At 41.9% G+C, this 26,627-nt stretch overlaps 1 protein-coding gene across 3 annotated transcripts in view; it reads right to left on the bottom strand.

Annotated features, from left to right (window-relative positions):
* Positions 1-26,627, bottom strand: part of CAMTA1 (calmodulin binding transcription activator 1) — an 833,035-nt gene that overhangs the window by 315,125 nt on the left and 491,283 nt on the right. For all 3 annotated transcript variants that reach the window (XM_039508612.1, XM_039508610.1, XM_039508611.1), the window contains one exon: positions 17,173-17,244. In XM_039508612.1, the coding sequence (XP_039364546.1) occupies positions 17,173-17,244 (72 nt within the window). The remainder of the gene's footprint in view (positions 1-17,172; positions 17,245-26,627) is intronic.

The raw sequence follows: 26,627 nt of genomic DNA, 5'->3' as shown, positions 1-26,627 counted from the left end.
ACTGAACACTAAAGTACAGAGCACAAAAGTGAATTAATATCAGGAAAACAAGATCTGACGCCTGTTTAAAATTCACTTTTGGGGCATTTATGATAATAGGAAGTCCTGGTTACAAGCAGTTTCCAGTGTTCTAGAAAAGCTACTGCAAACACTCTTACATACGAATCTGATTCCCAAAGAGAAGATAACAATTTGGCCTAATATGACTAACTGCAGAGACTAACAAACAAAACACTGTGATTACAACACCTGACTCACCAAAATAAACTGAAATCAAAGGTATAAGTGCAGAAGGCAGGGATATCTACTATGCTGAAAAGTCTTGGCTAGAACCCTGAAATCTTAATGAGACTGTGCAATGTTTTTGCCCAGCTCCATAAATTCTGTGAATATTTTTTATATTTCAGTCCTGTTATTCAAGGGTCACTAAATGTGTGGTTAAAAGAAAACTAGAACATGGCAGTGGCTTAAGCATTGTATGTCTTTAAAGGGACTACATTAGAAGCAGAAGTGATTCTTGATTTCTTTTTTACAGTAATTTAGGACAAAGGAACATAAGGAAGCTTATTAGGGGTATCTACAACTTTCATAGAATAAAAATGCTCATCACGTATGATAAGGTCATGCTTATAGAGGACAGATCTTTTTACATGCTATTCTTTCTTTTGTATAGTTGAGAGTTGTGAAACATGGCAAAGAGGCATAGGACTGTGGATAGATTTTAATGTACTCCACCGACATCAAAGATGGTCAGAGCTGGTGCTGAAAGTACTCGTAAGATGCCAGTCATAGAAAGCCCAATGTCAAAGACAAGTCCTTCAGCACTAATCTAGTTCCATATCCAGGAATGCATCTAGTAAAACTCTCAAAATGCATAGTCCTATGGTCAAGTCAACAGTATCTTTACATTAAAAATGTTACTCTAAGGATATTCAATCAGGCCTCTTGACGGACCTTTACTATAATTATCCATCTATAAGCATTTCCAATCAGTGTAGTTCTCCCCAGCAAAAATGATAGTTTCCATAATATCTTATGAAGTGCAGTGTGGTCAACTGATGTTGCACTCTTTGCTATTTACCATATTCTCTTTATGGGGCAATGAAGTATAGTGGCCACTGCAAAAGTTGGAGCCAGGCTGGGCCTATAATAGTTAGTGTGTGCTTAGAATTTCAAGGATATAAAGAGCTGCTGCACAAGGTAAGTATTAAATATTATGTCCTAATTCTGAGGGGACAAAAGCTAAGTGATCTCAGGCAAATTCACCTAACTTCCTATACAACTTGGTCAGCACAGTTGTAAAATGAAAAGCCAGAAGCTGAGTCAGAACTAGGCAGTCTAAACAGCATGCCAGGAACTGAGTCCTTCGAAATTCCGAAAATTACGAACAAGACAACACTTGTAAAACCTTAGGCTCTGATTTCACTTTTCACAGCATTTCAGGAGCGTAGGAAATGCTATACTGTACTGCATCAGTCCAGGGGTCCACCTAACCCACTATCTTGTCTGTGACAACTGCCAGTTCTAGATGCTTCAAAATAATATGTGAAAAACTTCATAATGGGCAACTATGCAGTAACCTCTCTGTAAGAGAAGTTTCTTTCTACTCCTAGTCAATTAATAGTTTCAGTACCCAGACCTGAATTCATACTCCATTAATACCTGAAGCCTCCAATAACGCATTGGAATCAATAATAATACTTTGCACTTATATTTTCATCTGTAGATTTTCTTAGATTGTGAACTCTTAGGAGCAGGGAATGTTCCTCGATGTGTGTTTGAATAACTCCGGAATGATGGAGTCTTTGGATGCTATTGGTAATATAAACAACAACAGATCTCAAAATGCTTCAGTCAAAGTGAGTGAAGTTATCACCACCGCTTCACAGATGGGGAAAAAGTCAAGTCTCAGATTGTTTATATAAATTTGCCACCGATCACACAACAAATCCACTGCACGGGGCACAGAAACTAGGCCTCCTGAGTCCCAATTGTGTGCTCAAACCTCCAGACCACACTGCTTCCAGTTACAGTCTTGGTGTCCTCCCTTGTTATCCTACAATACACTCAGAATTTGATCATATAGGTTAAAACTCGCACGTTGGGAAAACGTGTTCGTATAATGCCAACAGTTTTTATCCCTATAACAAAAAACTGCAAAGGCTCATTATGCTGAGTGCCTAGATGAATACGTCGCTATTTCAATAATGTAGGACACACTTAACGTGCCCACATACAGTGCACATTCTTTAATGCTTTATTGCCCAGTCATTTCTATTTTACCCCAATGAAACATAAAAACTGTTACTGTGCAAAAAGTCTGAAGATTTTTTATGAGGCTTTAATATTCCCAATTTATATAAAACAAAAATTCTAAACAGTCTTTTGTTACTTAGGACAGAATGGAAGAACCTGCTGTTTACACAGCAAGGGCAAAGCTCTGAGAGAACGAGGAGATGCTTATTTGTCAGGACTCTTTTTCAAAGGAAAGAGCTATTTTGCCTCATGCCCAGAATGTGAAGGGATGTCTGATGCAAAGGTGACAGCAGAAACAGGAAATATTTCTGAGGACAGCCACAGCCTGTGCATGAGAAAACATCTGAACTGGATTCTCTTTTGCCTACAGCATTCAGACGTGCAGCTCTTCCAGGAAGGGACAATGGTTTCTTTTATGTTTGGGAAACACGTAGCACAATGTGGGTATCAATAACAACAGATACATATTCAAGTATCAGAAGAAAATCCAGAAAAAAGTTTAAAGGAACATATATTGCAAAAAAAAAATAATAATAATAATTTTAGAGTCTCTGATTTTAAATGCTGCTTAGAGATAGTCTAAGAAGTACACATGGTTAAAACATGCAAAACTTAATGAAGTTTTGTTTTAATATTGTTAGTAGATGATTAGATAATTGGAATCTCTCCTTCAGAATCTTTCACTTGCTTCGTATAGGATACGCTATGCCTGCTCAGAATAGCAGCCAGGGGCGGCTCCAGACACCAGTGCTCCAAGCGCGTGCCTGGGACAGCAAGGTGGGGGGGGCAGCCTGCCGGTCACTGTGGGGGCGGCAGTCAGGGAGCCTTCGGCAGCATGCCTGCGGGAGGTCCGCCGGTCCCGTGGGCGGCGGGTACACCGAAGGCGCGGGACTGGCGGACCTCCTGCAGGCATGCCGCTGAATCTGCGTTACCAGCAGACCCCCACAGGCATGCCGCCAAAAGCCGCCTGACTGCCATGCTTGGGACGGCAAAATACATAGAGCTGCCCTGATAGCAGCATCTGTAGGGTGCTACAGATGTGCAACATTGCCCTAGAATGTCACTTAAGCTTACTCTGTTGTGGCAGGTGCTGCAGTAAGTCTTGTGGCTCTTTACAACTTCCATGGTGAACAGCCAAAGAGCAGAGGTCCATCAGAGATTGTTTTATATACTAAGTTATAGAGTTCCTAGATTGCTGCTGAGCCTATTTTTCCTCATTCACTTTTCAGAACATCCTGTGGTGGCACAGGTATCTGTCATACATTTTACATTATGTTCTCTAAGCCACTAGCTGGCATGACAAAACTATACCATTTCAACGCTGGCACATATGATCCACACAAATTGTGCCCAAATGAAAGCACATGAATTGTACAGATTTCCTACAAAATGCTGTACAAATCTGCATTGCCAATGGCAAAACTTCTTTGACTTCCTCCAGCCACAGATTTCTTTGGCAATGCACTCTGGAATTGTGCAACTCCTCTGCAGGCAACATCCCTGTGACCCAGAGCATGGGCCCCACTCCCTTCCAACACCGAGCACGACAAGTTCTTTCATACTGGACATATCACTGCATCCCATGGTTAGATATTGTCTGCCAACTGCTCATAAATCCACCCACTGTTGGGGCTTCTGCTCTCTGCTGGGCAGGGCTAGGCACACTATGGTCTGCTAACCTATAATTCAATGAATTAGCCTGCCACCACTTTGTGAATTACCTATGAACAAATTCTGACATTTACAAATTGGCACATCATTTGAAATTATTCAGTGAACAGTTGATGGGAAGAGACATCTGCCTACATGTTGCCTTCAAATACTGGCTCTGACTAATTCACTGTCTGTGCTGCATGACCGGTCAAGATGGCTATGTAAACACTTCCAGGAGGAATACCAGTTCTTACTGGTATTCACGACACCGTCTCCTTCCACAAAGAAGTTTGCCAACAAAAACTCACTCCTACAAGTGTTAATAGAAAATGAATAAAATAATGAATACTCTCTGAGCAAATGTGCAGGTTTCATTTGAATGAATGTTCACAATTCATTTTCTTTTTTGCAGTATTTTCTCCAGCTCTATTGCTCGATATTTTTGTCAAGTCAGCTGTATTCTGCCCTATGATGGGTCACTGACCTCTGTTTGTCAAGATTGTAGTTGTTTTCTTATCCACTTATTGAAGCAAAAGAGGAAGGTATTTTGAGAGACAAATAATAAAGGGAAGCAAATAAAATATACAAGTTAGCTCCATTTAAGACATTGTGAAGTCAACACTTACAGAAAAGGCACCAAAATTTGAACTAACTATCTTTCTAGAAAGAGACAATATTTAAGCAATAATGAAGTTCACAAGATCTTTTAGGATGACCCTTTAGGGCAGACTTCATGTGCCTGGTGTGGCTCTGTGAACCCTGAATCTAAGAGAAATGGGGACCTTACCCATATTGTAATGTCACTTCCCCCATTTACAGCATTTTAACATAATCAAATCAAAGTAAATCAGGAAAATCTCATTTAATGGAAAACACTAATTTGTTGGCATCAGGATGGAAAACAAACAATTCAGAGTATCCAACAAGCTCAGGGACTGTAGATTTGCCATGTGAGAGTGGAAAAGGCAGGAGATGCATCAGCATTAACAGGAAAGGATGGTGAGTGTTTCCAATAATCTTTGCAAACAGCAGCCAGCCCATAGGAGCCTGGCAGCTAGCAGCATTTTAAATTCCTGGGGTGCTAATTACCAATAGACAGAAGGGAATTCTATAATTTGTTATTGAACTATGCCAATGTTTAAAAATTGACTGTGGCCAAGAATTTAAATTTCCTGCTGCATTAGTCATGGTGAATATAAACAGACTTGTTTTCCATTGACAGAAAATCTGGTGTCATTTTGAAAATCTAAACATACACAGCAGTTGTGTTCTTACACAATCCCTTTCCTGTCAAACAAGCCAATGAATTCAGTTATAGTAGCTAACTGTTGAAATCTTTTCATGAGCCTGAGGAGGACCTGACATTATTCATACCCAAGAAAAGATTTAAGCAATACTGCTTCTTTATTTGACTAACTGCAAACAGCTGAATTTCTGTTTCTTTTATTAAACTAACAGGTATTCCCCCCCAAAAAAAAGATTTATTCTACTCTGTGTGGCACCTGGTTTGACACTTCAGTGCATGTGAGCCTAGCAGGAAGGCAGCCTTGTCATGCAGTATCAGCTTTTTCAGTATTCAGATAGCTTTCCTTTCCAAGTCTAAATTAGGTGTAGTGCAACTTTCATAGGGGCACACAGAAAATGTCTCAAAGCAATCTAGGCTGAAATTGTATTTGTTTGCTGAGAATTTGCAAGAACTGCAAAATATCTGCTTTTTCCAGGGGCAGGTTCCCTCGCTGGATACCATGAAGAAAGATCAACACTACAGCTATGTCCACTACCCCAAAGTAATTACAGTAACAATGAAATGCTCATCTCCAATAGCCTGCAGATTTTTTAAAATTGCTTTTTCTGTTTAAAAAAATCAAGTTATAGGTAGTTTGGTTCTGAGATTTATTTGGTCCACTGGGCATGTTATATGTTATCTGGTGAAATGGGTCAGGGTAGCACTGCAGAGCCAGCTCTCCTTTGTTTTCAGTACACCAGGGACCAACATGGCTGATTTTGGTGTACTTTGCTTGTTTGTGCATCAGTGTAACCATGGTGTGAACAAAATGTACACAATTTTTGGAAGTGTTTCTAGGTGTCATCTGTTCACAGCCAATGTATGGGAAGTTAAAAGGACAAGATATTGGCTTGATTTGGGACCTCAAATAGTAGTAGCTGTTTCCGTTTAATTTTCTGTTTTATTTTCTTGTAGAGGTTTAAGTTAGATACTTGGACACTGCAGGACATTCCCAACTAGTTCATAACTAATGATATGGCAAATTAACGGTCTAAAGGGCTTTGTAGTGGCATCTCTTTAAGGTGCTATTCCACAGCAAGCACAATTACTAAAGGGAATTAACACAATCAGCCTTATTGCTTTATCCGTGTCTTGTACAAATCATGAACTTATTCTACTAGAATGGGAAAATTTTAAAACAAAAAATATGAAAAAATGTTGTAAAATAACACTTTGTCCTGGTTCATTCATTTGCATCCAACAAGTAAATGAGAGGTTGTCAGTGCAGGGAGGCTGGAAGGTAAATATCTTTGGCAGAGAAACTGCAATGTGTGTTTTACAATTACAAAAACCTATTTAAAAATTACCGGTGTATACGCAGCATTATCGAGAAAGCTTAAAACATCTGAAAAAAGCGGGAATCCTTCAGGAGATAACGGAAGATTCTACACAGGGAGATTCATTTACTGTCTCTAATCAGCAGCTGTTGCATGCGTTATAGGCGACCTGCAATAACAGCTCTCCAGCACCACTTTATAACAACAATGATGTTTCCTGAAAATTAGGCAGGGGCAATTTCTCTTTGGCAACAGCAAATGCTGAAAACATTTATTAGTATGAATCTGCTGGCCTGGCCCTGGAAGAAAATACCCGGGAAGATGAAAGTGCCTCGTTTGTTGTGGCTGTGATTTCATTGAACATCACCCATCTTTTTGTTAGGAGCTGGCTGTCACTCAGCCCTACAGGTACACACTAAAGCTGCCTGCATAAATTAATACCCATTTCTAACTTCTCAAAGATATTACAGCATCAGTCTAATACTCTGCAGCGCCTGAAGTCAGACTCCCAGCTCAAATGCAAATAGAGAAGAAAGCCCTGCCTTTCCACATGACATTACTGCAATTAGACCAACTGTCCAACATTCAAAATCCTTAAAAATACATCTAACTAATAAATAGTATTTGGGGGGACTAAAGGGAAAAGGGGGTATTTCAGGACCATGTCCCATATGAGAATGTCAAGGCTTTTTCCATTATAAACAATTCAAGCAACTTTTACAAACAGCACCTGTGCTGAAATAGCTGGGAGTCAGAAGATAAAGTTATTGTGAAGAAATGCCAAACCTGCAAACCTGGCTAAGATTTGGTCTAGATAAGAGTCTTTGAAAATTGCACTTTGTACAGAGACAGCTCAATTGTGGATTTTTAAATTACTTTTACCATTCTTTGGAGAGAAGAGTGGCTGCACTGCACATGTATTTAGGCTCTGTGGATGAAGGAGTTGCTGTACATATAATAAATAGTATCTTAATAGAGATACAGGATGTAAGCACATACCTGAAGATGGCAGTGTAATGCATATGCATAAGGGGGACTTCAGCCTGCTTGGCCATTCAAACCTAGGCCTTTATGCTGGGAATGCCAAGAAGGAAGGGCAAAAGACTGTTTGTCAGGTGATAGTCAGCTCTAGTGGTTGGAGCAGAGGTCGAAGTCGGACATAGGGTCGGGACTCCGCCAAGGATGTCACTGGAATCGAGATCCATGGACAGGCTGGGGTCAGACCTGAGACCAGAGCCCACAGACCGTAGCTGGAGTCAAGGGACAAGCCACGATGGTCAGAGTCCAGTGACAAGCCAAGTCAGTAGCGTAGCACGGTCCAGATACAGGCGAAAGGTCAAAGCCGGGTGGTCAGAGTTCGAGGGAGCAGGGAGAGTCAGAAAGCGGAGGCAAGGCTAGAGAGCGTCAGTAACTTGCCTGGAGCAATGTCAGCATAGGGCAAGGGCAAGGTTGGAACAGGAGCAAGAACAGGCCGGAGTCTCGAGAGTCTGCCACGCTGCAAGGCAGCAGCAGTGCTGCTTCACAGACTGATCTGCAGCTCTGGTGGGGTTGGGGAAATACCTGAGCCTGGGGGTCGTCTGACCCAGGCTGGGCTCAGGGGTAAGCTGAGTCGCTGCAAGCTCCCCTGAAAGGCTAAGTCCGTGCAGCTGAGCTGTTCCTGCACGCCTGAGTAGTGACTCAGCTCAGCTCCATTGCAGGGCACCTATCGGGACTCTGGGGGTTGGGGGGGTGCAAGCCTGCCCACCCCTAAAGGCCCCTTCCCCAGTGTAAGGGGAGGAGTCATGGATCCAGGACTCAGCTGAATTTGGGGAAAAACAAATGAGAAAACAGGGACAGGAGTGAGGGTCACAGGGTCAAAAACAGGGAGTCAGAGGAGGGCACCGACCAGAGAACCCTGGACAACGCCCACTGCTGGGCAAGCGCAAGCAGCAGAGCAAGCAGCCCTGGCTTGGCTGCGGGTTTGCCTCATGGTGTTTTTTGTGAGGTGATCAGGGACAGCAGGAACTGGACTGTGATCCACCAACTCATTTCACAAACTGTGTGCCACAGAACAACCATCACCTGGTACTGACCTGGCCTGAGGGTAAACCCCAGAGATGATAGGCTCCATAGCCCAAAATAACCCCTTCTATGGCTCCTTTTCCAATAATATGAAAATAACTAACTTTGCTAGAGTTGTGTGACAACTAAAAAAACCCAACCCAGTACTGCTTCACTGGAGAATGCCAAATGTTGCCATTTATATACTTGCTTTGTGGCATGAAAACAATCCATTCAATCAGTAGTGGGCAACCCATCAGGGTAATCTGCTGGCAGGCCGCGAGACAGTTTGTTTACATTGACGGTCTGCAGGCATGGCCGCCCACAGCTCCCAGTGGTCGCGGTTCACCGTTCCTGGCCAATGGGGGCTGCGGGAAGTGGTGTGGGCTGCAGGGACGTGCTGGCCGCCACTTCCCACAGCTCCCATTGGCTGGGAATGGCAAACCACAGCCACTGGGAGCTGTGGGCGGTCATGCCTGCAGGCTGTCAATGTAAACAAACTGTCTCGCAGCCTGCTGGGGATTACTCTGACGGGCAGCATATGGCCCGCAGGCTGCAGGTTGCCCACCACTGCATTAAATACTATTAAAATGTGAAAGAAGAAAAAAATAAAATGCTCAAAATGTGGTGCTGTATGCAGCCCTTGGGAGTGGACATGTGGTATATAGTTAATGAGTGTGGAAGTGGAATGGGTGGGAAAAGATGTGAACAATTTGTCTATGTATTTTATGCAAGAAATAATGTTTCTTTAAGAATGCACCATTGCTCATAAGTAACCTATATGCCCTGCAATCAGACCATGGTGATGAGCATGCTTTCTATTGACCTGAGCCAACAGAAGAGTTGGTGAATGAGTAGCTACTGCCCTGGGGCTGCCAAGACTTCTATACCTCTGGTGAAAGTGTAATTCAGTTTCTAAGGTCTATGCAGCATGCTAAAATATTTCTGACTGATGGTTAAGGTTGTGGTGCCTTCCACTGACAGCCAGATGTCTTGGCCAAGAAACTGCAGTTCTCTCCCCTCCTAGACTTGGCAACCCCATGGTTCAGAGGACTAGTTGGCCCATTAACCTACTCAGCATTAAGCTATAAAATGTCAGAATAGAGCAGGCCCCAAAATATCCTCCGGGTAGCATTGCTGTCATCATCAGAGCCCCACTTGGCATGGAGAATTCCAGCATGTTAGCTCCATCCACCACCAATGCCTGGATGGGTCTCAGTATGACATCCTTTGCAGAATGAAAAGGTGTTAAGGGAATTGAGCACCTACCCCACAAACAAAGAAAATTGTGTCTAGCATCAATTCCCCTCCTCTAAGAGATCTGCAAACAGATTAATCTTATCTTATCTTATCATATGTTATTGCCACAAATGCCTCTTCCAGTCGATTCTGCCTTTGGGGGCAGCAGTATGAAGCCCCAGCCTGCTTATAAACAGGAAGAAGCAATTTATATTACATAATGAAAGCAAGTTATTTATATGAAAAGATTCTCCTGAGCAGAGCTAGGATAGAATTTTGCAGAACCTGATCTTTTTAATTAGAGTAATTGTGAATGGAGGGAACTGTCAGTTGGGACCAGTGTAAACTATTCAGATCCTGTCTCTGAGTCAGCCCACTCAGCAGTCACCAAGGTCCCTTACAAACAAAAGGCTTCTCTAGAAGCTGGAACAAGGCCTGTGCTTCGCTGATGCTCATCCCCGTATCGATCACTAGCCTGTTTCTGTCATTGTAATGGCAACAAAAACTGTGATGAAAACATCACAGCCCTGGCAAAACCAGCACAAATATACACCTGCGAGAGGTGACAAAGAACTTAGAATGTGTGCCCACATTTTTATTATTGAGAAAAGCAAGTCTGAGTGGGTTCTAAGTCTTGTTTGGTTTCCAATCCCTAGTGGATTAGGGGGTGATCCTAGAGACATCTGAAGTGTGCTGAGGTGGTTTTATAATGTTGTTGCATTTTTTATGAGTGATACAGATTAGACCTCTCTTCCAAATTAATGTCCTTTGTGAGTGTGAACCCAGAATTTGTGAGAACTTGGACTCAGAACTTCAGAGGTGAAAAACTGCTGAACTAACTACAGGTCCAAGAAATCTTACTGGGCTTTTCATGAAATAGTTTGTTTAAAAACATTTTAAACCATTCTGTCAGCAGTCTTCACTGTTTTCAAGTTCTGAGGCTGAAGCCAACATCTGAAAACAACCCACAACTGGAGCAAAGGCCTCGTTTAAAACTTCACCCAAAACTATCTGGGAATGTAAATAAATGACATCTCATCTCATGCACAGCTATTATCAGAGTTGTCTGTGATCCCTTCAGAAGATGAAGAGGTTGGACAGGGTCTTTTCAGTCTAATCCATACTGATTGTCCTTTATTAAATTAGTACATGTATCCACTTAACCTGTTCCTCAAAATAGCTTCCATTATTTTGTGTATTGGAGATGTCAAGCTAATGGGCCTGTAATTTTCTACTTCAGTCTTATTGCAGAATTTGTTTCTCTTGGGAAATCTGGGAAGTTTCACTGTCAGGAAGTGAGTCCTCCATATTCTAAGAAAGAGATCTAGGAGTCACCATGGACAGTTCTCTGAAAACTTCATCTCAATGGGCAGATGTTAGGAACCATTAGGAAAAGGATAGAAAACCAAACAGAAAATATCATAATGCTATTATATAAATCCATGGTGCACCCACACCTTGCATACTATATCTGATAGCCCCATCTCAAAAAGGATATAGCGGAACTGGAAAAAGTTCAGAGAAGGACAACAAAGATGATCAGGGTATGGAAGGGCTTCCATATGAGGAGAGACTAACAATATTACATGGCTGTTCAGTTTAGAAGAGACAACAAAGACAATATGATAGAGGTCTATAAAATCATTAATTGTGTAGAAAAAGTGAATAGAAAAATGTTATTTACCCTTTCCCACAATACAAAAACCAGCGGTCTCCCGATGAAATTAATAGACAGTAGCTTTAAAACAAAGAACAGGAAGTACTTTTTCACACAGTGCACAATTAACCTGTGGAATTCATTGCCATGGGATGTTATGAAGGCCAAAAGTATAACTGGATTAAAAAAAGAACTAGATACATTCATGGAGGATCAGTCCACCAAATGGCTATAAGCCAAGATGGTCAGGGGTGAAACCCCATGCTTGGGGCAACCCTAAACCTGTGACTGCCAGATGCCAGGAGGGAAAGATGGGGTGGATCACTCCAACTGTCCTGCTCTGGACAGTTCCCCTATGCCCTGAAGCTCTGGTACTGGCCACTGTCACAGACAGGATATTTGGCTAGATGGACCATTGCTCTGACCAGTATGGCAGTTCTTATATTCCTTTAGCCTATATGTTTGTTGCCTACTGTTTTGTATTTGACTTATTGCTACCATCTTGTACCATATTTAAACCTGTGAACTAGAAATGAAAAGCTTTGTATCCTATTCCCAGTCCTGTTAAGCCATCAAGTCCTTATCATCGATATCTGTTTATTTAAAAGCATGTGACGAAGGTTAAAAAATACTTAGTTTAAGTAAGTTTCATTATGAGATTTACTATTTGTGTGCAGGCACATGGATTTATGGAAAACAGCATCAGGCCCTTCAGAAGAAGTAGCAGAACTGGAGAAGAAACTTCCCACTAGAAATGAAAAATTGGGGAACTTTTGGCAGTATCCTTACAATCAAAGTTAACAGATAGATAAGTTACTATGTTTAAACTTGAAGAGCAGGGGGATAGTCATGTTTGCTGTTTATCTAATTTCCCATTTAAACCAACTGTTCTAGTGACAATGATCCCATTTGTAGATTGAGAGAAGCCCAGCACCTACACAGAAAGGAAAATGGCTGCACAGTTATGAACTATCGGTATGGAAATGTAATAACTGTCTGAGAAGGACGCCAACATTGTCAGCAACCTAAAGACAGGCAACTAACTCCACATTTGAACACCTTATTCTGGGCCTGATTTTCAGGGATGCTGACCCGCAACAGAAGTCAGGTGCTTGGCCTCTCTGAAAATCAGGCCAGTTATTCAGGATTTAGACACCTAACTTTTGGCCTCCAAATCCAAAAACATATTTGCCTATTGGTTAAAATCTGAAATGATGAATGAGGTGTGAGAGTTCTATGGAGTCATTTACATACCAACCCCAAAATGACTTCCTTGTCTTAACTTTGAAATACGGATAAAAAGGACTCAACTCATCAAGTTTCTCTTGGCATCATAACATCTCTGTCTTTCTGATCTTGCTTGTCCCTGTATTCATCCTGGAGCTGAAGAGAAGCGCTGTGCAGCTATTAGAATGAGGGTCATCCATTCTTGGCTAACTCCTTTCTTTTACAGAGTTGCACAACCTTGAGAGCATGATTGAAGGATGCCCATTTATATCTGGAAGATGCTTTAATGAATCACAAACTCCTATTCCTTATACAATGAAGGCACAATGTGTCCTTGTTTATGAATAAGAGCATACAACATTCACAACAAAATCAACTGCATCACATTTGATAAATAGGATAATAAGAAATGTACTTCCAGTTCACTTGTTTCAATTCCAATCAATTATCAGACTGAAGGAGGATTGTCTAAAAGTCAGCACACACACCTATTAAATGGGAGAGAGAAACTCAGTACCCAGTGAAGCTGAAAGAGACCTGTGGTATTAGTATATAGCTAATTGGATATGAGTTTGCTAATGATAGGGCAGCAAAACAACAAAGGCGATTTTGGGTAGCATACACAGTAGCTTCCTGGGTGACCGGGAAGGTGAGTCCCTTCTCTATGTGGTGGTGGTAAGACTGCACCTAGAATATACTTTCTGCAGTTCTGGGTAACTCACTGTAGACGAACATATTGGAAATACAGAAAAAGATGGTGTCATAGTTTTACCCTCACTTGAAACTGGGGGGTTTCAAGTTGAGGACCAGCATGTATCCCCCCACCCTAAAATCCTAGGGTAGGTCCCCTTTTTGCCGCCACCACCCGGTCAATTACGTGGGCCGGGATACCCCTGTTTTCCCCCTGCCTCTTTCCAAAGACGTTCCCTGGGGAAACACAGATCAACGCACAGAGAGAGAAACCTTCCCCCTCCCCTCTCTGCCCGGAGATAAGTCTGTCTCACCACCGAGAGAGAGTTTCTTAGCCCCTCCCCCTGTATCCACAGTAGAGGGATTTAATCAAATCTTTATAAAAAGAATTTATTAAAAGAAAAACAAGAAAATACAGAATCTCTATGAGTCCAAGCTGGACACTCATAGGGTATAACCTTGCTAAGTTCTGGAGAGAATCCTCTCTCCTTCTCAGTACAAACAATACAGGCAGAATTAAGAATAATCAATAGCAAACACACAGAATTGCAAACATAGGATTATTAGATGAGGACACAAAGTACCTTTCTAATACTCACTATTTTGACTAGAAGAAATTAGTTCAGAAAGATGGAAATTTGTAGCAGACTTGATTAAAACATCTGGACTCTTGTAACTCCAAACGGCTAAGAACAACACACACAGAAACAGAGGGAAAAAGTTCCCTCCTAGGAGTTTCAAATTCTCTTCCCTGATTGGTCCTCAGGTCAGGTGCCTACCAGGTACTATGTTTTAACCCTTTACTAACTACTTATGACAGATGGGAACAATGATTAAGGGACTGGAGGGACTGACCTATGAGAAAGGAGCTAAACATGAACTAATATAGGTTAGCCAAACCGTGAGTAAAGGGGGACATACACACTGCACAAGTGTCTGAAAGATGCAAACACTGAGAAGGAACAGGAATTGGTTAGGCTGGTAGATTAGGGCTGAATGGAAATTCCCTGACAGTGAGATCTGTGAGGGTGTAAAATAGTCTCTCTAAGGCAATGATGGAAGCTTCATGGCTTGAGACATTTGAAACTGGACGAGAAAAACTACAGAATAGTGTATTGGACATGGAATAATCCTGTAGGGCCCCAGAGGTGCTTGAGAGGGATAAGGCCACGATCCAGTCAAACTCACCATGCCCTAAATTCCTTAATTAGGAAGCTCTGCTTATTTCAAGAAGACAAACAATGTGCCGGGAGAGCCCAGCCCCATACCCATTCGGTGTGACAGTATGATGCTACAGCACCTTGCATTAGCTAGCACCTTCCACCTGCAAAAGTCACAGATAAATCTTGGACTGGAGTTTTGTACTTGGGATTCTGAATCATTGTCTACAATGCACAGGATAAAGGATGTATTCAGGTTCCTAATTTGTGCATTTCTCCTGGAAGACAAGGACTCCTCCCCAAGATTTTTTAGTTGCTATGAAAGACTCATGAAATAGAAATGGACTCCAGTGAGCTGGTAAGACTCTAGGTACCTCGAAGCACTGGAGTTGGGTTTACAGGGCTGGTGTAGACAGACAGGGAAAATTAAAACCCTTTGCAGCAATGGGACAGAGAAGAGCTCTGGGATTGTCAGGCTTTGGGGAGAGCAGGCGATTTGATTTGGAAGGAGGGAAGGGTGAGTGCTAATGGGGAAGAGTCAATGACTGCATGGAGGAGGCTAATTATTCCAGGAACTGTCGGTGGTTCAGGGTATGTGCAGAACTAGTAACAGCGTGGCTGACAACTATGCACCTCTGAACACAGAGTAAACTCTGTAATATCTTCGCTCACTAGCACTATATGGGACTATGGGAGCTAAGCCTCTACACAGAGACATTAATAGAAAATGGTCTTTTTTACATTTGTTACATTCAAGCTGCAGGTTTATTCTCGTTCATTTATCTTGCTCACCCTTTATAGCAATTTCTTTCAGCAGATTTCCCTGTGTTTCTGGGAGTTACGGGAAGGGGAAGAGACAGTGAATGGCAAACGGGAACAACAACAAAGGAGCAGATAAAGAAGAGGAGATGAATAAGTTAAAGGGCTGAGAAGAAAACCTAAGGTACGGAGCCACCCCACCAGACCCCCAGAGCATCCCTGGTGAGAGCCATCAGGGACAGATCTGGCTGCTTCTCTTGCTACTGTGCCCGTCCTTTGCCAGGAGGGAGCACCTAAGTAACCCAAGGAACGCAGAGTGCCGCAGAAGGAAGCGCAGCAGGGGGAAGTGAATGCAAACACTGGTGCTGTGCACAGAGTTCTGACCGAATTTAGAATTTCAATCGGATTCTGGTGTCACATCATCCATCACACAGACACCAGCAGAGACGGAAGTTAAATAATAAAACAAACAGCTGTCTGCTGCCTAAGGCACGTTGGACTCTTACTAAGTTTAGTTTGCAATTTGTTCAGATCAGTGCACTGAACAGTGACCTTATAATGGCTCCTTTAGCCGTACAGACAAAAGGCTTCTCCCCTTCCTTCCAAGTGCCAGCTGTATCCTACTGCACGCACAGGACGTATATTTAAAGGGCACTGTGTGAGTGAGTATCTGTCCCTGAAAGGACATGAACGGAAGGTCTGTGGATCTCAAAGCAGAAGTACTATCCTTTCAGCTAAGCAACAGTAACACCGGCTTCTTTGCAGTTCCTTCCAGCTACAGGAGGCAAAACCCTTGTGAGTTATAGGAAATGCTGCACTATGTATTATCTATTGTTGAGCTGATGCACCGTGAAACCCACTAGTGTTCAATAGCTCCTTCCTGTAGCATGGATCTAGCTGGTGCTACATTAGGTTTCAGTCTGAAGCAGGTGGAATACGGGCTCAGGCTGCAATGATATTTTTTCATCATATGCTGTTACCAGACTCTATTGACTTATTTATAGTCAGCAAATTTAAAGGGGGGAAATAAAGTTCAAAGGTCTGAATGAAACAATTACAAAAGCACAGAGATTATGTGCAAACTGTGGGAGAGAAAACTGGATGAGAAGGAAGAGAATCTGCTACAAGGCAGCTTGAGATTCTGACTTGCTAAAAGACACAACACACAAAAAAGAAGAAAATTAATTAGTGCCATCTAGCACTTCTGAACAACCCAACAATAACGAACCAGGAGAAGAAGGCCAGCAATCCTTGACTACCACACACAATCCAGCACTCATGTGCAAGCCTACCATAAATAACCAGCATGCACAGACCAACTGTTCTAAAAAACCCTCTAACAGCAAACTAATATCAGCACATTGTAAGAATGTCATGAGAATTCAGTTTGAAACTTCCAAGGGGCTTTACTAAAAATACACCAGTAAGATGAAATATTTGAAAACTGTACAGGAGTTCTAGGACAAAGGTTGAACCCCACTTTCCTGGACTATGATTTGCCACATACTCTGCACTGAAATATTTTCAAACAAAAACCTAATAATCAACATAGGATTTCTTTCGCTCCTGTGACATCCCATATTCATGTAGCAGTCAGCATTCTTTGCTCCTCACTGCCTGTGAATAGCTTCATGTCCAAAACATCATCTCATTTCAGGAAACACTAAGAAATCTCACTCTCATTAGATGTCTCTGTGTGTAGGGGATGTTTAAACTGTTATCACTGTTTATGTTGCTGAACAGTTATCAAGAGAAAAAAAATCATCTCACAGCTCTGAATAGATACTTATTAATTTGAAGACATCCACATCACTTTCAGACAAAAAGCAGAGAAAGTTATAGATCACTTTCTAGAGGCAATGAAAGCCAGAGCCATACAAATCTCTATAAAACAAAACACAGGAAGAGAGAAATCTCATGTCACCTTACCTGAAGAAGCCAGTAGCACCTTCTGTGGAAAGTGGGGATGATGGACGAATGGACATAACAGCCGTATAGGCACTAGGGAGAAAAAGGAGATACAGCATTACTGAAGGAAATCACTGTTCAGACACTAACCAAAGGTTAGAAGAAAGGTAAGCCTGCTCCAGGGACTGGCCTGGTAGCTACAGTACATTATATGCTATGTTATGTTGGTATTTACTAAAATCAATACCTGAATAGATCTTGCTGGTAAAACAGAATACCAGATCGAATTATACCTGTACTTTAGAATGGTACTTCATAAACATTTACACAGGTTTAAAGCATTAATAAACTAGATTTTTACTCCCCTCCCTGCTTTACACTTTGAGAGCCTGTGGCATAGAATTCTCAGATTATTTCAAGTAGAAACAATCAACATGAGATGGCAACTATGGAGGCAGTGTGGCGTAGTGGATAGAGCACTGGACTGGGATTCAGGAGACGTGGGCTCTATTTCTGATTCTACCACTGGCCTGCTGGGTAACCTTGGGCAAGTCACTTCCACAATCTGTGACTCAGTTCCCCCTCTGTAAAATGGGGGAGATGTGAAAGCAACCTGCTGGTGCAAAGTGCTCTATAAAAAGGTTGTGCTACATCCGCCTGCACTGACTGGCTCACAGAAAAGTTATTCATGCCTCATCTTCATAAGAACTGAATTCACCCAAAATATAGAGAACAATCAATTGTGAAAAGAATTCCAGTCAGGTTCCTACAATAAATGGGAGTTTGAAGCTAGGCCAGGGAAGGCACGGCATCGTTCAGTTACAACTAACAGAGCAGAGTAAAAACCCCATGCAAACCTCACCAAGCTCTCCTCACTAACACCTCACTGGGGCTCTGGGTCAGTTCCAGTTCTAAATTCCATTGGTCAGGAATTAATAAGCTGGCCAAAACATGCCATTTAAATTCACAATGGCCCAGAGGACCCTCTAAAGCCTCATGTCACAGGTCCCCAGGATGAATCAGGAGGGAGCTAGAAGAAGGGTGTTCTTGGGAGACATCCTGGCCCCATTGAACTCAATAGTAAAATCCCATTGACTTCAGTTGGGCCAGGATTTCAGCATTGGTGAGGTGAGGATCCTTGGCGCCAGAGCTCAATTCCTGCCTTCATTGGCTTTCCAATGTCCACATTTGTTAATCAGGTCATGCTGCAAGACATGCTTCTCCGTGCAGGGTCTGGGTAGGGCTGGCAGGTAGAGATTGGGGTGAAGAGAGGGGTTTGGTTATGTGTACTTGAGAGGGTTCCTTATGTTGAACATTGTTCTTGCACCCAAAGCACTAGGGAGGGTTGAGTGAAGCAATAAATAAATAAAAATGTTACATGACCATTTCCTTTGGCTGCCACTACACAGAAACCCCTCAGAGATGCACACACATTATCAGATATGTTACTGAAACCAAATGACTTGATTTTCTAAATCAGCATCACAAAGCTGGAGCCATTGCCTTCAAAACCACTTATTAAACTATCTAGATTCTCCTAATAACCACTTAAGTGATAAGCTACTGTATTTACTCAAAGCTCAGACATCTAGACAAGGTCAGAGCAAATAACACTGCACCGTATTACCATGACTCCAGGCATGCAACAAAGAAGCTGGTTTGGTCTGTATTTTTCCATCTTTTGTTTCAAGATTATTCTTTTTTTAAACTCTCCTTCATAACATATCCCACAGAAAAAAATCAGTGGATTTGGCTTTAAAAATTTCACAATACATTATTTTACATATAAAATGCCAAAATGACATTTTGTTAATGAAGTTGATTTGAATCCTACTTGTATGGGAACGGGAATCAATGAGGCTAAGGGATTTTGGTTGCAAGAAAATCAGATTTCCAATATGCTAGAACTTTTAACATTGCTGTCAGTTGTGAGCTAAACCCAGTACAAACCAACTAACCAACCAAAGCTGAATTAATTTCAAAGATCCCTGTACAATTCCTGTCCAAAATGTATTTATTAAGAAAGCAATATTCTTTTCTGGCATCTCTGGTTTTTAATGGAGAGAGGGAGGGAGTATGATATTACACTCTCTCCTACTCAGAAGAAGAGTCTTGTTCTGACAGTTTTCCTTAAACGGTAGATTGCAACCACTGAACAACCTGCTTGCAGATTTCATGAGCTATTGTCCCTTGAGTGGTCATGTGCCTCTCAGCAGTATCAGTATTTCTACAATTAAAGGTGTGGGGGCGGAGGGGGCAATCAAATTTCTCCTGGTTGTGGCTTTTTTAAAATTAATTTTTAATTTTTGCATTTTATTCTAGATTGTGTTGACTAGAATAATACTTAGCCATTATATACCACTTTACTTCTTCCAAGGGCTGGATAAATGTTAACTAATTAACTCTCACATCTGAGGGTTAATAGTCCCCAGCATATAAGGAACTGACTCATTGAGGTTAGCCCAGTTTACAGTGGGAAATTCTTGTCAGCAAGAGCCCCCTCACACAGGTAATGAAAATAGTTTTACTGCTAGTATAAAAGGAGAAAAAATGGTTTCCACCACTACTCCCAAAAGCGAGATTGAAACTTGGCTGATCCTCATTTTCTGTAAGGGTGATGGAAACTATTTTCTTCCTTCTACATGGACAATTCAGTGGTGTGCAGTACTGGTTCTGAGGTAACAGTTGCCGACAATGGTCATTTTCATAGCCATTAAATGACTTGTCCAAGGTCACACAGTGAATTAGGGGCAGAGCCAGGAATGGAACCCAGGAGTCCTGACTACAAGGCGGGAGCTCTAAGCATTAGACAATATTTCCAATCTGCATAACACTGTCTTATCAAAGCATCTACATCTGGGCAGGAGCACCATCAGTACTGTCAGCACAGCTCTAGAAATAGCATCTGTTGGTTACTTAATGGTGCTGAACCTGCTGAGGAGCACACCACATTGTTTTCATAGGGGATACTAACCCTCAGACTGTTCTTTTTATTTACTCAGGGATGGAGTCATCCAACAATGAGATATTCAGAATCCAGCGAACATTTCCCATCAAATGAGAAGAAACTTTAAGATAGGAGAATAAAAGCCTGTCAGCATCCCTTTGATGCAATGTCAGGGCAAGGACGAGTTTCCTCTTTACAGCAGATATTCAAAGTCACCTCTGTGGTGCTGTGTTTTGGGGAAGGATGGTGCTGAAATTGCATACAAAAGGCACGCAGGATCTTATTTCAGTGTGAAATAAATATACCAACCAAAGGGGAGTAAGTCAGCAGTGTTAGAGAATATCAGATCTTGAACTGAAAAATACTGTTGAACACTCCCTGCCCTGTCTCTAAGCTCCAGCTTCCCTGACGCTTAGCCCATCTCACTGACACATGGAGAAAATGCAAGTCGGTTCATTAAGACCATAAAGCTCATTCTGCCTGATGCCAATAACATGGGAAGGTTTTTATGAACATCAAGAAGAGACCAAGTGCTTTACAGTGCTCTCTTTAACACATCTAACATCTGGGGAAAACCCAAGGCCCTTCAATGGGACACACAAAATGAGAACTAGAATTTCTGTAGAATTAGCATAACAGGCTAACATGGCCTTGCTCCTGCAGTTGCTGAGTGCCTCCTGTGGAGTCATGGGAGTGGAGGGATACTCAGCAACTTGTAGGATTGGGCCCAAAGTGTGCCCCACTGTCCAATGAGAAGAAGAGTCCCCAGCTCAGTCTATTGATTCATTTGATATAAGGAGATAATGAGCTTGAATGGTATCTCTCTTCATTTGCAAATAAATCCTGGTTTATATCCTTGGTTGAGATGAAGAACTGAAACTGGATTAATTTAGAAGAATCCTTACTGGCTCACTAAAATCTAAAAGAAATCATATTGACCCATAGAACTATGCTCCTGCCATGCTGCCATAAAATGAGAACGCCATGGATCTGACACTAAGCCATGAAATAATAGTCAGTGATTCTAACACCTGGGGTCGGGGGTACCTACCTTGTGATAATTTATTCTAGTTTCCTAATTATTTTCATGTCTTTTTATTAAAATGTAAATATCTATCTTTAACTACAATTGCAACATGAGACCTCCCAGCATATAGCTTTGTTCTATATGAATCCTAGTCCTAGTTTCTTAACAATTAATGAAAAATAGGATTTCTGCCCTGTGCAATGTTGTGTTAGAGAAAAGAAGGCTGTAACAGCAAAGCACTCAAATCCTGAGAAGGAACTGATGTGAGTGCATGCCAGGTGGGAGAAGAAGGGATGTGGTATTCAGTGACAGATGATCTATACAACAGAATTAGCTCTGGCTTCTGCCTTCCAGCTACAGTTCAGATGTCAAGGTATGAATAATAGCTACATACATATGTATAGATTGGCTATGTTTAAAGGGAGGGATTTTGCAGCAAGATTACAAAGAATGACAATAGCTGAGAAGAGAGCACAAATGCTGCAGACGCCTGGATTTTGGTTACTACACTTTGGGTTCTTTTAACTGCTTTGGCAAACAAACTTATCTCCCTTTAGTGCCAAAACATTTTAAATATTAAAACTATTAGAAACTATAGGTTATAAATATTTTAAAATGAGCAGTCCCATGTAAATATTAGCAACACTTGGATGACATAAACTGAAGGACTAAGATAAAGCAAATTCACCCACTGAACATTTGCATCATCTCTATAATGGTGAAATAAATATCAGAACTGAATAAGTTATCAGCTTCTTTACAGGGCTTATTTTTAATTCCTTTTTTAATAGTTGCCTCTTCTCGCTCTTTCAGGCTCCTTCACCAGCTCTTCAGGTTTCTCCTTCTAAAGTGCTACCCAGATCTCTCTCCCAGCCATATGGGCCACTGAATCCTGCATTTAGTCTTCACAGGCTGGGAAGTGGTGAGGCATTGGTAAACAGCCAAAATTGCTGAGAGAGAGAGTCTCCTTTTTGTTGTGTCCAGCCACTGAAGGCTGCTCAGTTCCACTCTGCATCTGTGGTTTGATCCACAGAGTGCTGCAGGGCAGCCTTGACAGAGGTGTATTTGCCTTGGGAATCGTGTGTCCATCTTGGCAGGTCAAGGACAAAGACTGTAAAGCTCATCTGTGTGGGAGACAGAACCTTCTCCAGGTGCAGTCCTAGACTGTGGAATGAACTCCCTCAGGAACTCAGGGCCTTCACAAATCACACTCCTTTCCACTCCAAGTGCAAAGCACATTTCTTTAAGCTTGCCTTCTCTAAACACTTAGCAACAGGTATAGTTTATTTAATAACGACATCATAATAAAACCATACCTAAAACCAAGACATTCCAATGCACAGACTTCTCCTTTTGGGGAGAGGTTGAGAAAAACAACATGTGACAAGTGTGAAGTCATGTTGCTTACTGCACTACTGGAAGATGCTCAGATACTATGGTATATAAACTGATACAGAATAAAATAAAATAAAATAGAATAGACAGTTTCCTGGTGGTTTCCCTGTGCATCCACCTTCCCTGGTGCTCCAGGCTTGCCATACCACCACCACCACTTCACCAAGTGCCAGATTAGTTCCTGGGTCAAGGTCTTCCCACAGAGTTTCTGCTCACTCCCTGCTATTTGGACTGGGCAAGGGGATGTGCCTTCATGTCCACCCTGGAGGATCATAAAATCAGTAGTCAGAGCATTGATGGGAATGGTAGTTCCCTGCTTGAGCAGATTCATCCCAGAAGCACTGCCTCTCTCAAACATTTCCTTTGGTATTTCCATTCCTGAACTTGGTTCAGGGGAATCTAGAAAGCAAGACTGGACAAAATGGGAATGCTGTTCACACTGAATTATGTTCTTTGGTTTTAAGAAGATAAATACTCTTCCTGTGGCTTAGATTCAGTTCCACTGGCATTTCACTCAGCTCCAAAAGAAATATACCAAGCACTGAGAGTACAGTCCAAGTAGGTGCCCTAGAACATTGGAGATGTAAGGTTTTCAGGTGGCCCTGTTCTCAGGCGTCTGCTGTGTGAAAAGTGGGGGCTAAGTGGTCCCTGAGCTGGGAGAAGGGGTTGTTGTTGGGTTAGTGTGCTTTAAAATGGGGGCTGTAGCATGGAAGTTGCTCAGCTATTTTCTATTAAAGAAAACTTTCAGGTTATATTTGTTTTTCTTGATTTTAAAATTTCCTTCCATCTGTAAAACTGTCCCTAAATATGGTAAAACTCAGTAATATTTTAAACTTATATTAACTAAGACAAGCAAATGAGTATTACAAAATCCTATCATTAGATCTTGTTTAAATTGTCTTTAATACCTTTTTCTCCCAGATATGGATATCACGGCATAACTACTAATGTTACGTAAAGGGGTGGAATCCAGGTTTTATCATCACTTGTTTGGGTGCCCTGAATAATTTACTTAGCACTCTATTATGCCTGAGTAATGCCGGTTCTCCAATCTACATGTCAATAAAACCTGGATAGCACCCTGCACCGTGACATAGTCTCTGTTTGCATAATCTCTCTAATACAGGAATTGTGACCCTTTTATCCCAATACAAAAGGTTTCACAAATCTTGATTTATAATCCTTCAGCATCACACACCTTCACAAATGAAGAAAATACTTTGCAAACAATAAGATTGCCAGGCGTGGCATCATTAGCATGCCCCATAACATGATTAGTGTGAAAGAAAAGCCAGATTCAGGTGTGCATTAAAAACGCATGCTTATCACTGAATGTACTAAGAGGCTGGCTGTTGTTTCTCCTGTGCAAGATAATCACTCACAAGGTCAACTTGAATTAAAAAGGATTTTATGGGCTGCTAGTTTCCACCATATAGTTATTTTAAAAATACAAATGCTGAAGATTAACCAGCTTTTCAAATATGTCAAGGGTAAATTTGACAAAAAATGAGAAATGAACAAATCCCCCCAAAAACAAACCTAATCCAACCCAACCCTAAAAAAATAATCCAAAGAAAAGCTAAACATTTTAGTATTTTAATCCCACCATTAAGAATGGGAGAGAAACAGATCCTGTTTATTTAGGATAATCTCCAGCAGAGATTCTGGGATGCATTGCAGGCTCATGTTGTATTAAAGGGTTTTTAAGGTATCATTATGCTGACTTAGAACTGGTCTTCTCATTTCAGGAGGTAGCCTATCAGGTGGGGAAAAAACTGAGGTGTTCCAAAAAGTTTCCAGGCAATCATTTAACAATCAATATTTCTTGAGAAGCCTTTCTATGATATCAGAATTAGAAATTGGTATAACTCTACAGTGGCAATGCAAACAATTTATTCAGACCCCTTATAGTGCTGTCATAACCTTATGTGCACCAAATCCAGGCCCCACGGGCCCACTGACACAAGGATGCTGATCAATTAAACACCTGTGGCTGGCCCGTGTCAACTGACTTGGGTTCGGGAGCTCGGCCTATGGGGCAGTTTAATTGTGGTGTAGACATCTGGGGACAGGCTGGAGCCTGAGCTCTGGGACCCTTCCCACTCATGGGGTCCCAGATCCCGGGCTCCTGCCCAAGTCCGAATGTCTACAACACAATAAAACAGCCCCGCCCAACGCCCATGAGTCCAAGTCTGCTGGCAAAGGCCAGCCGCAGGTTTTTAATGACAGTGTTCACATACTCTGAGTGCCCACCAACACTGACTGAGGCCCGCCTCCATACCTAGGCCACGCCTTGTGTGCCAGCTGATACGAACCAGACACAGGCCCTGCTATTGGGAACTAGCATCCGCTCCCTAGGATTAACCAAGTGACAGCCCCCACCCCCCACTGTTGACATTATTCCGGTCCAGGACCCACTAACTCCAACCAGGCCCAAGCACCACATGCTCACTGACACTAACCTGGCTTAGGCCTTGTGTACCTACCAGTGGTAAAGGGTTGCCAAGCACCCACCGACTCAGCCAGGCACAGGCTCCAAAGATTGCTGATGTGAACTAGGCCAAGGCCACCACCCACTAGCACTAACTTGGCCCTGAGTGTCTGCTAACTGAGCCCAGGCCCTGCATGCTACTGATACTAATCTGGCCCAGACCTGACATGACCAAACATGCTAATTTGGCCCAGGCTTTGCTTACCTGTGGATGGGCTGGCACCAGGCCTGATGTGCCCCTTGCTGGCCCCAAACTCCATTCCTGTCCCATAACAAGGAGCATGTATTGCAGTAGCACAATGCACAAAACAATTTGCTCTTATGTAAGGAAGGCAGTCTCTCCTGCACTTTCCATTTGGGATGGAGCTGCTCTTTGTAATGCTCAGGATCTGCTTTGTAGTAATGCTTCATCTTAAAGATTCAAATGCTTCATTAATGCAATATATCAGTGGCAGGTCTTTTTCTAGGGATAAATCTGTGTATGTGAAATCAGTGAATAGTAGATACCAAGTAAGTGGTGAATAAGACTACTTTGTCTCCCACTAGATACATAATCTCTGGTATTTCTAAATTGCCAATTGTCACAATAGCTAAACTGCACTGTCAGCATCAGGTAACTTCAAAGAATTGCTCCTTAAACATGGTACGGTCTCTGGATGCCCTATGTGGGAAGTTTCTTAACTTTCATTAGGTGGATACTGGTGGAATATTTGGGAAAGATAACACACGGAGCACCATGTTTCTTCTTTTACAAGTTGCTATAGATTAAGGCACTGTAGCTCCAATTCTGGCCAGAGAGATTATGACCCTGCACTCAGATCCCCAACTAGCAGTTGAAATGCCTTGTCCCTGATCACAAGGTCAGAAGTGAGACCTCCACAATGGATTCATAGCTTATTCCCCCTTCTGTTGTATTTTGCAGAAATGGAAAGGCTGGAAATATTTATGGGTTTAGCTTCTATTTTCATGTAGCTGAAGCCAAATGAAGGATGTAAACAGAAAGAGACTTCACAAAAGAAAAACCTCTACATTTAAGCTGAAGTATCACAGGTGGCATTTATTTTTCAGTGGCATTAGGTTAGTAGCAAAGGTCATGGAGCAATTCCACATACAGAAAGCCAACCTTTGTTCTGTCACTGCCTTCATTACAGACAGAGGGCTTAAATTATCACACGTGGTACCTGCTTAGTCAAAAAAATTGGTTAATATTAACCTGAGATTAGACAAACCAATTAAAATCCCATTCCTCCACCAAAAGATGAGGCTATAGAATTCATTAAGTAGTGAACTGCTTTAAAATTAATTTTAACTAAATGGATTCCAGTTTGATTTAGCCTTAGGTGCTCCGTGATCAGAGGGATTCTGAATATTAGTCCGTTCATTGATCAACACACCACAATCTAGGTTATATTTAATAGATAATCTTAAATTGTTCCGAAAACAGCACAGAAACTGGCAGAAGAAAATACATCCCTATAACTTAAAATGAAGTTGCTTATGACTTATATTAGAAATTTCCTGAACCATAGTATTTCCTTCTAAGTGGGCTCTAAGATGCTTAGATAGCATGAGTTCCCAGGTTAAAAGAGCATGGTTTGGCAGTGTTCAGGCTTACT

This window comes from Mauremys reevesii, linkage group 21 (assembly GCF_016161935.1).
Source record: "Mauremys reevesii isolate NIE-2019 linkage group 21, ASM1616193v1, whole genome shotgun sequence".
In the NCBI taxonomy this organism is placed as follows: Eukaryota; Metazoa; Chordata; order Testudines; family Geoemydidae; genus Mauremys; species Mauremys reevesii.
The sequence above is the reverse complement of the archived record's forward strand: the minus strand, read 5'-3'. Positions and strand labels throughout refer to the sequence as shown.